We start from the raw sequence: 9739 nt of genomic DNA, 5'->3' as shown, positions 1-9739 counted from the left end.
CTGTTTTTATTTTTTATGTTTACGTTGTTTATCGCTGAAAAAAGTTGCCGCTTTGGTAATTCCGGTTATTTTTTCTTCTCCGGCAGTGCTTCGTCCCGCCTGACGTCGAGGGCTTCCTGCGGAGAGACGGCGAGCTGACAGGACGGCTCCACTACAAGGAAGGTCACGACCTCTACCACTGGAGGGTGGGCTGGTTCACCCTGGAAGGCTCCGGCCTTCACTTCAGCTCGGGAGGAAAGGAGGGAACAGGGGGCATGATGCGGCTCAAACAGCTACAGGAACTCAGTAAGGCGCTCCGCTGTCTCCCTACTTGTTTTTTTGGTTATTTAGAGTCATTCACTTATCAATTTAGTAGTAGTAGTTTTATTATATTTAAAATTTTTGGGCTTTCTGTATTTTTCACCCATCCCAATTTAGTTGTTATGCCAATTCCCTTCCTGGTCGTTGCACGCATTGCCCCACTGTCGGCTTGGGGAGGGTGTAGAACTACCACATGCCTCCTCCGATACATGTGGAGTCGCCAGCCGCTTCTTTTCACCTGACAGCGAGGAGTTTAACTGGGGGAACGTAATGCGTGCAGAGGTTCACGCTATTTCCCACAGATCCCCTCCCTGCTGAACAGGCAGTAGGAGTTGCAGTTTACAACGACCAGGACACATACCCCCCCTGGCTTCCCACCCGCTAACACTGCCAATTGTGTTAGTAGGGAAGACTGACTAGTAGTAGTAGTTTTAGTAGTAGTAGTCGTTTAAGTAGTATTAGTAGTTTTAGTAGTAGCAGTAGTCATTTTAGTAGTAGTAGTAGTAGTAGTAGTAGTAGTAGTAGTAGTAGTAGTAGTAGTAGTAGTAGTAGTTTTGATGATATGATATGATATTTTCATTTATAATGCACCCCCCAGCCAATTTGTACATCGGTCCGGGGCACAGCCCGGGGGCAAAAATAATAAAAATAAATGGACAGGACAATGTAGACAGGGAACCAGGCAGACGGACAGACAGAGAACATAAGAACACCTCAGACACACAACTCAACAGCAAAGTAACTCAGTGATCATCTAGAGCGAAAAGGTGGGTTTTAAGCAAGGCCTGTACGGTGTTGGCAGACTTGACGTGTCAGTGTCATCACTGCAAAGGCCCGGAAACCCTCAGACATAGTTGGTCATTTGATCTGAGGGACCTGGAGCTGACCAAGAGTTCCTCAATGTAGGGCGGAGTGAGACCATTGAGGGCTTTGTAGGTGAATAGCATGGTTTTGAACTTGATTCTCTTCATCACTGGGAGCCAATGGAGAGAGAGAAGGACTGGGGAGATGTGACCCTCATTCTGGTGCCTGAGACCAGCCTGGCAGCAGCATTTTGAATGCACTGGACTGGGAAGATTGTTTTGTCCGGAAGACCAGAGTAGAGAGAATTGCAGTAGTCCAGTCGTGAGAAAATGAGCATGATGATGATTTTATGAAGGTCACTGGGGGAGAGGAAGGACTTGATTTTTTTTTAATGATGTGCAGTTGAAAGAAACAGGACTGTACCACTGATCTTACTTGCTGGTTGAAATTGAGATCTGAGTCAAATAAGACCCCAAGGTTTCTCACATTGGGTTTCACGAATTTCATATTATGTTTACAAAAGCTACAATATACTTTATATATATTTACATTTACATTTAGTCATTTAGCTGACGCTTTTATCCAAAGCGACTTACAAGTTCAGTACGACAAGTCATCAGGAAGGGTACAACTCTATCAGCTGAGTAACAATGTTCATCAAAAGTGTTGCGTGTTACAGTGTAGGTTAGTTTATTAGGACAAGTGCATGACAGTAAGGTTAGTTAGGGTTAGATTTTCTTTTTAATTTTCTTTTATATATATTTCTTTTTATTATTTCAGATAATTGTTTGTTTGTTGTTTGTTTAACCTTTATTTACCCAGGGTAGGTTCGCTGAGCACAGATGCTCTTTTTCAGCTACGCCCTGCTTCACATTCACACAGTTACATTCATACCTGGGAGCTGCCCAGTACAACCACAGTCTGACACCATTGGCCACTGAGCAACTCCACTGGCGCAGTTGGGGGTTAAGTGCCTTGCTCAAGGGCACTTCAGCGGCAGATTTGTCCTGCCGGTCCCGGGGGCGTGTATGCTTTTACTAACGCGTTCGTGTTTCCGGGTTCCCGTTTTGCGCTCTGATTGGCCACTGACCTATGCTATTACGCCCCCCTTTACGCTCTCGCCTGAGACGCGTTGTGAAGCACCAGCGGGGCGAGGCGGTGGTTTCTCCCCGGCTCCGTGCGCCTTGCTGCCGCCGGCTTGTCTCACATGACTCAGTCCAGCTCCAGCAGCAGCGGCCGTCTTCCGCCTGCGGTATCCTCCAGGCCCCCGGCCCCGAGGCGGCTCGTTCTTATTATTATCCCCCATTGTTCAGGTCGACATGGCCGCACAAACACGTAGGTTTCAATCACTGAGCTGTCTGTCTGTTGTTGTGTCTTCTTAGGTTCGGCTACTGTACATGGAGATGAGACCCCCCGCATCTCTCTCCATAATAGACGCAACCAGGCGTGCATTTTCGTGGGAAAACCCGAAACAACATTTAATAAAGACGAGTGTTAGTTGTGTTTCCCCATCTACCATCAACATAAAACCATCCACCACCCGTTGGATGAGTAGTGGGGGAGAAGAAGAGGAATATCTTTAAATAGCAAGAATTATGGGGATAATAATAAGAACGAGCCGCCTCGGGGGCCTGGAGGGAGGATACTGCAGGCGGAAGACGGCCGCTGCTGCTGGAGCTGGACCAAGTCATGTGAGACAAGCCGGCAGCAGCAAGGCGCACGGAGCCGGGGAGAAACCACCGCCTCGCTCCGCTGGTGCTTCACAGCGCGTCTCAGGCGAGAGCGTAAAGGGGGGCGTAATAGCATAGGTCAGTGGCCAATCAGAGCGCAAAATGGGAACCCGGAGGGAGCTCCAGTAGCTCACCGCATATCTCGGCGATATTTCTGCGTCGGGGAAAACCGTGCTCGTCACGGATCTGGGGGACACGAGTTCGATTCCCGGACCCGCCGTCATTTCTCAGAATGTCTTCCCCTGCTCTAAATCCCGTTTCAACCTGTTTCTGTCGGTCATACTTGACCAGAAAAGCGATAAACGCTAAAAAAGAAAGTTAAAAAAAAAAAAAAAAAACAATGGGAACCCGGAAACACGAACGCGTTGGTAAAAGCATACATGCGTCCCGGGGATCGAACCGGCGACCTTCCGGTCACAAGCCCGCTTCTCTAACCATTAGGCCACCGCTGCCCCTTGAAGAAGTGTGTCTTTAGTCAACTGCGAAATATTGGACGGGTTTCAGCTGTCCTAACTGGGGTGGGTAGTTCATTCCACCATTGTGGGGCAAGGACTGAGAATAGGCGACTTCTCTTTGATGACCCTCGGTCGAGGGCCTTGAAGCGGATACGTGCAGCAATGGGGAGCCAGTGCAGGTCCCTAAGAAGTGGGGTGACATGGGCCGACTTCGGTAGGTTTGAGATCAGGCGGGCCGCTGCGTTCTGAATGAGTTGAAGAGGCTTGGTGGCAGTGGCCGGGAGGCCAGCGAGCAGTGCGTTGCAGTAGTGGAGGCGGGAGATGACTGTTGATTGGACGAGGAGTTGGGTGGCTTCTTTTGTCAGGAAGGGGCGGATCCTTCTGACGTTGCTCAGGAGGAATCTGTAGGTTCTGGTTGTCGCTGCGATGTGAGCAGAGAAGTTCAACTGGTCGTCGAGGACAACACCAATGTTCTTGACAGTCGGGGACACGGTCACAGCTGCATTCTCGACTGTGATGGAAAGGTCGGTCAGGGGGGAGGATTTGGCTGGCAGGTGGAGCAATTCCCTTTAGCTTAGGTTCAGTTTGAGGTGGTTGGTCGTCACGCGGAGATGTCGGACAGACAGGCCGAGATCCGCTCTGAGACGTGGATATCTGAGGGAGGGAAGGAGAGGAAGAGTTGAGTATCATCGGCATAACAATGATATGAGAAGCCATGAGACGTGATAATGTTACCCAGTGATTTAGTGTAGAGGGAGAAGAGAAGGGGTCCTATGACCTACATATATATATATATATATATATATATATATATATATATATATATATATATATATATATATATATATATATATATATATACTGTATATCAATGTCTGTACATTTAGCAATGAGAAAATGTGCAGGATATATTTTATGTAAACATTTTGAAATGTACTCCCTTAGCCAGGTTTGAAATACAATACGTACAGTATAAGGTACAATTCAAGCCTTCTTATGTTCTCAATTTGAGGCCTCCAGAAAAACCTGTCTCTAGGTACAGTTTTTTATCTGTTCTCTTGACATATCCAGAATATATTAACTTAGATCACCTCCTTATACCTTTCATGCATTTGACCTCTATCTGTCTTGTCCTGTCCTCATAATGGCCAAGAAAGATGGAGCTCTGCATAAATACTCTATTTCTTCTGGCTAGCCTCTGACAAAACAATTAAAATGAGCTACAAAACTTGCAACTTATAACTATGCAATAAAGACATTTCTCCAAAGCACAAGCAGTTGCACAGATACAATTTGGACCTGTACTACATAAGACTGCAGGCTATGGATCTGCAGTGTTTTCCAGCTTATACCTATTTATATATCTTTTTTGGCGGGGGATATTGCAACCGCTACAGAAAAATGTGAGTACACAAGTTCAAGTTCAACTAAAGTTCAGACCTATGTTACCCTATTTCATTCGCACTAAAATTTATTTTCCTTTTTTGCATTAGTAACTTCAGACTATTATCTTTCAAAAGAGACCAAACTAAGCTTTAAAAAAAAGTATGCAGTCCTCAAATTCAAGTAAAAAAATTGTAGTATATAACAAGGTTGAAACCCTAACAACTCACGACAACTTTCTCAAATATGAAATACATGCCGTCGTTTTCCAGTGTCGGAGTTCCTACGTTGCATCTTCCCCAGACGTTATGGCCATAGAGAACTGACTATCAGAACCGGGGGGGGGGGGGGGGTTTGGGGACTGCATCGTTAGATCACAATCCCTCTTGGCAGCGTATATCACTTGTATGATTCATCCATTGTCATGTAGATAACGACGGCTCTGTCAAGCAGATGTCACTCAAACTAAGATGCTGACAGAAGCGGCGACAACACAATGAATTGTTGGAAACATGTGACCGTATAGTATGAAGGGATGGGAAGGGGCTTCCCCCGGAGCATTATGGTAATCTTGTTCGGTACACAATACAAGGTGGCTGCCAAGAATTATGACAATGCTGTTGTGGAAAGACGATTGCATGCGTGGACAGCGCACGAGATTCAGAAAGGTGGGACGTTTAACACAGATATCAGCGGAATGTTCATCCAATCATACCTTAATTTACATTTTACGTTTAGTCATTTAGCTGACACTTTTATCCAAAGCGACTTTCAAATTGTGAATGACATGTCAGCTGGAAGGGTACGCCTCTGGCAGCTAAGGGTCAGTGGCGTTGTTAGTCAAGTAGTATGGAGCTTGAGTGTTACACTTTGAGTACATAGTAGTATATACTTTGTGTATACTATATTAGCACTTTTACACTTTCACCAGGGCTCGACAGGGTTCACCTTCGACAGGGTTCACTTTTACACCTTTGACAGGGTTCACCTTTACACCTTCGCCAGGGCTCGACAGGGTTCACCTTTACACCTTCGCCAGGGCTCGACAGGGTTCACATTTACACCTTCACCAGGGTTCACCTTTACACCTTCGCCAGGGTTCACCTTTACACCTTCACCAGGGTTCACCTTTACACCTTCGCCAGGGTTCACCTTTACACCTTCGCCAGGGCTCGACAGGGTTCACCTTTACACCTTCGCCAGGGCTCGACAGGGTTCACCTTTACACCTTCGCCAGGGTTCGACAGGGTTCACCTTCACCAGGGTTCACATTTACACCTTCACCAGGGTTCACATTTACACCTTCGCCAGGGTTCACCTTTATACATTCACCAGGGTTCACCTTTACACCTTCACCAGGGCTCACTAGGGTCAACCTTCGCCAGGGTAACACATCAACTTTGGGACTCATGCGGTCATGGCTACAAGTGTTTTGACCAACTGACGCTCTTCTCACAGGAGTTACGTGTCATCTGAAGTAGTTCTGACATAGCTAGTGGTCTGTAAACTATCTTTTTTACGATTCACATGGCACAAGAGAGCAGGACCGGTGAAATAAAACTCCATATTACGATTGAGACGATTGAGAGAAAGAAACGATGGTGATTTTGGAAAAAAAACTTAGTGATGGCTACCGTCCATGTCTGTTTTTAGTTATTTTAAATGTTTAATTGATTGACTCTCTGTTTCTATCTTTTCTTTATTTGTATTTATTATGTGTTGTATTTATCTACGTCATTGTAAATGAGAGCTCTCAATGATCTGTCAAGATTAAATGATGATTGAATTAAATGAATGAATGAATTGGAGGAGAGAGAAAAGTGGGCGGGGTTTGATATAGGTCAATTATATCCATTCAAGTTCTGTGCATGTTGTGATGCCCATTTGCGTCCTCCGCATCTGGAATCACTGATAATTAAAGGTAGTAGCCTGCAGCCCTGCCTGTTCCCCAGTCGTACTTGTTTTCCCGACCCGTATAAACGCTGCCGGGATCTCGGCGTTCCTGTCAAGTGGTTACTCTCATTTTAAGTGGAGAGCAGTTATTTACGGTTGGGTTACCAGATAGCAGAGTTCATACGGACTTGGCGACTGATCAAGACTTGGCAACATTCGATCGAGCCAGAGCGATGTGTGCCAGGAGACGGGAGGAAACTAAATCGCTGAATCTTTTTAACCCGTTAACGGCTAAACATGGATCGAATCGGAACGTCTCGAGAGCCCGCCCCATCCCCTCCTGGGGGGCGGGATTAAAGAACTGCCGCTGTGCTCCTTCTCATTCCTGAAATGACGTTTGTCACAGCTGAGAAGAAGCTCCCCAGCACCCATCACCAGGAGGCGATGCGTGTGTGACACGGGATTAACTTTAATTTACTGTAGTGTCGACATCGCCACATGCAGGGTGTCCCCCGTGTATGTAAGAGATTACATACATGCTGTTAGAAATCATGGGATGAGTACTCCACGTGTAGAGAGACGCACATACAACGGAGAGACGGAGATAAGGGGAGGGGCGACAGTGGCTCGAGAGGTAGAGCAGTTGTCTGGTAATCCGGAGGTTCCCGGTTTGATTCACGCTCCTCCCGGGCAGCGTGTCGAAGTGTCCTTGACCTAACTGCTCCCGATGATGAGCAGGTTGGCACATTGCATGGTTGCCTCCGCCGTCGGTGTGTGAATGTGTGAGTGAATAGGTGAATGTGAGTGTTGACAGAATCTGGCTATGGGGCGACAATAATGTGGTCAAGAGGCATGGTTTCTATCTTTAGCCTTTGGCGTGGTTTATTATTCACATGGTAAAGCAGCAGCACATGAGTTCTCCTCTCCGTGAGAGGCAGGTGGGGAAAGATGTAGAGGGGGAGGATACATCTCTTTAAATACTCGCCACCTGGTGGCAGCATTAGTTGCTCCGCATAGAGCGCCCTCTAGTGGAAACAGTTATATATACAGTTAGACAGTTACTTGCAATCCTACATAGAACCTCTAACTTTAACACTCCCACTTAGGGTTGTATAGCACACTGTATAACCTCTTCAAAAACAATTTACAAAGAAAATAATACAATTCAGAACATCAAAAAGAATATGGCAGTCAATATTTACACACCAAACATGACCTCTGCAAATCTCTTCAATTTCAATTTTGGAAACAGGTTTCCTCATAGTGTCTGCTACTATGTCGTCCGTTGGACAATAAATCAGTGTCATTCTTTCTTCTCTGATGACAGACCTGATGAAATGATATCTTATATCGACATGTTTACATCTATGTCGGCACACAGGGTTTCTAGCAATCACAATGGTTCCCTGGTTGTCCTCATAAACAACAGTCTTCATATATACATAGGTGTCCATCACTTCGAGCAGTTGTTTTAGATAAACACATTCATGTATTGTCATAGCTAGAGACATATATTCGGCTTCACAAGTTGATAGTGTCACTGTGGGCTTTAAGCCCTAAACCCTTGCTGCCCTTTCTGAAACACAGCTGTTTGTCTGCTGTACCTTTGAGATAACGAAAAACATGTTTTGATGTAATTCAATGCTCCTCTGTGGGGTCAGCAAAATGCTGTGACAATTTTACTCACTACAAAACATAGGTCAGGGTGAGTACAGGTTGTCAAACAAATGAGGCTACCCACAGCTTCTCCGTACATTCTTACATCAGTCAAAACGTTTCAGGATCGTTTCCACATAATTAAATAATTTCAAACATGGTAAATCATCCACCTCTGTATTTAAACATGGGATCCATTTCTGTATTTAAACATGGAATCCACTCAGGTATTTAAACCTGGATTCTACTCCTTCCGTATTTAAACCTGGAGTATCCTCCTCCTGCATTTAAGCAGTGTAGCCACCCTCCTTCCGTATTTAAACATGGAGTACCCTCATTCAGCATTTACGCAATTAGCTACAAACCGTGGCCTTCAATACCCTCCTTGATTGAATACACCCATTTCCCTCCCACTGTCTGTCTTAGTGTCTGCCCTCTGGTAACTTGGTTAGAGTAAAGGTGTGGTTGTCCTCTAGGGACCTCATCTCCTCATCCATTGCTCTCTCACATTTACTTGATTCAGGGGACACTATGGCCTCTTTAAAGGTCGGAGGTACCCCACTGACTACTCTGTAGCAGTAATCAATGGTGGTAAGTGTACTGTCATCCTCGTCACTTTCTCTCCGGGCATAGTCTGTCAGATACTTTGGGGGTTTATGTTCCCTTGAGGGATACCTCCCACTGCTTGGGGCATGTGACGTCACCCTCGGGTGCTCCTCGTCATCGCCCTCTGGGGGTGGCTGACTGTCTGTCTGCACGACCGTGCTAAGTACACTGGGCTGAGGTGTCTCTGTTTCTTCACACCTTACTCTGGAGTCCAGCTCTGGCCCCTCTGTATGTGTCTCGCTCTCACATGTTGTCTTTGTGACAAACTTGACTAGCATGTGTTTCTGCACTCTCCCTTTACCGGGATGATAAACTAGGAAAGCGGGGCTTCCTTTGTCGTGCCCTACAAAGAGTCCTTTTTCACATCTGGACTCGAGCTTTCCTCTGTCCTGCAGGTAAGCATGACACACTGATCCAAATTGGTGCATTCTAGCTAAATTACACTTCTTTCCTGGCAGTGCTGTATACAGGGTGGTGCCCGTGTGCTTATTAAAGCACCTGTTTCTGGTGTAAGCGGCTTCTTGCACAGCATAACGCCATAGACTCTTAGGTAAGTTACTGTCTACTAGCTTACACCTAGCCATTTCGAAAAGGGTGTGCCATTCCCTCTCTGCCACTCCGTTCTGGTGTGGGGGATATGGACATGACGTCTTGTGTCTTATCTTGTACCTTCTCAACAGTGATTGGAACTCTCTGTTTGTGAACTCGGTTCCGTTGTCGGACCTCAAGCATCTTACGTTACCATAAGGGGCTACGTCTGCCAGGAATTTTTCCGTGGCCCAGAGTGTGTCACTCTTTGCTCACATCGCAGCGACAACCAGAACCTGCCGATTCCTCCTGAGCAACATCAGAAGGATCCGCCCCTTCCTGACAAAAGAAGCCACCCAACTCCTCGTCCAATCAACAGTCATC

General features: G+C 46.2%; 1 protein-coding gene across 1 annotated transcript in view; it reads left to right on the top strand.

The window, feature by feature from the left end:
* arap2 (ArfGAP with RhoGAP domain, ankyrin repeat and PH domain 2) overlaps positions 1-9739 on the top strand; it is a gene marked incomplete at its 3' end in the record, with an annotated part of 497512 nt that overhangs the window by 358207 nt on the left and 129566 nt on the right. Inside the window, 1 exon segment of the mRNA XM_084312192.1 lies at positions 87-285. Coding sequence (XP_084168318.1) covers positions 87-285 — 199 coding nt within the window.

Source organism: Notolepis coatsorum, assembly GCF_963971535.1.
Source record: "Notolepis coatsorum genome assembly, chromosome: 4".
Taxonomy (NCBI): domain Eukaryota; kingdom Metazoa; phylum Chordata; class Actinopteri; order Aulopiformes; family Paralepididae; genus Notolepis; species Notolepis coatsorum.
Note: the sequence above shows the minus strand (reverse complement) of the source record. Positions and strands in the feature narration are given on the sequence as shown.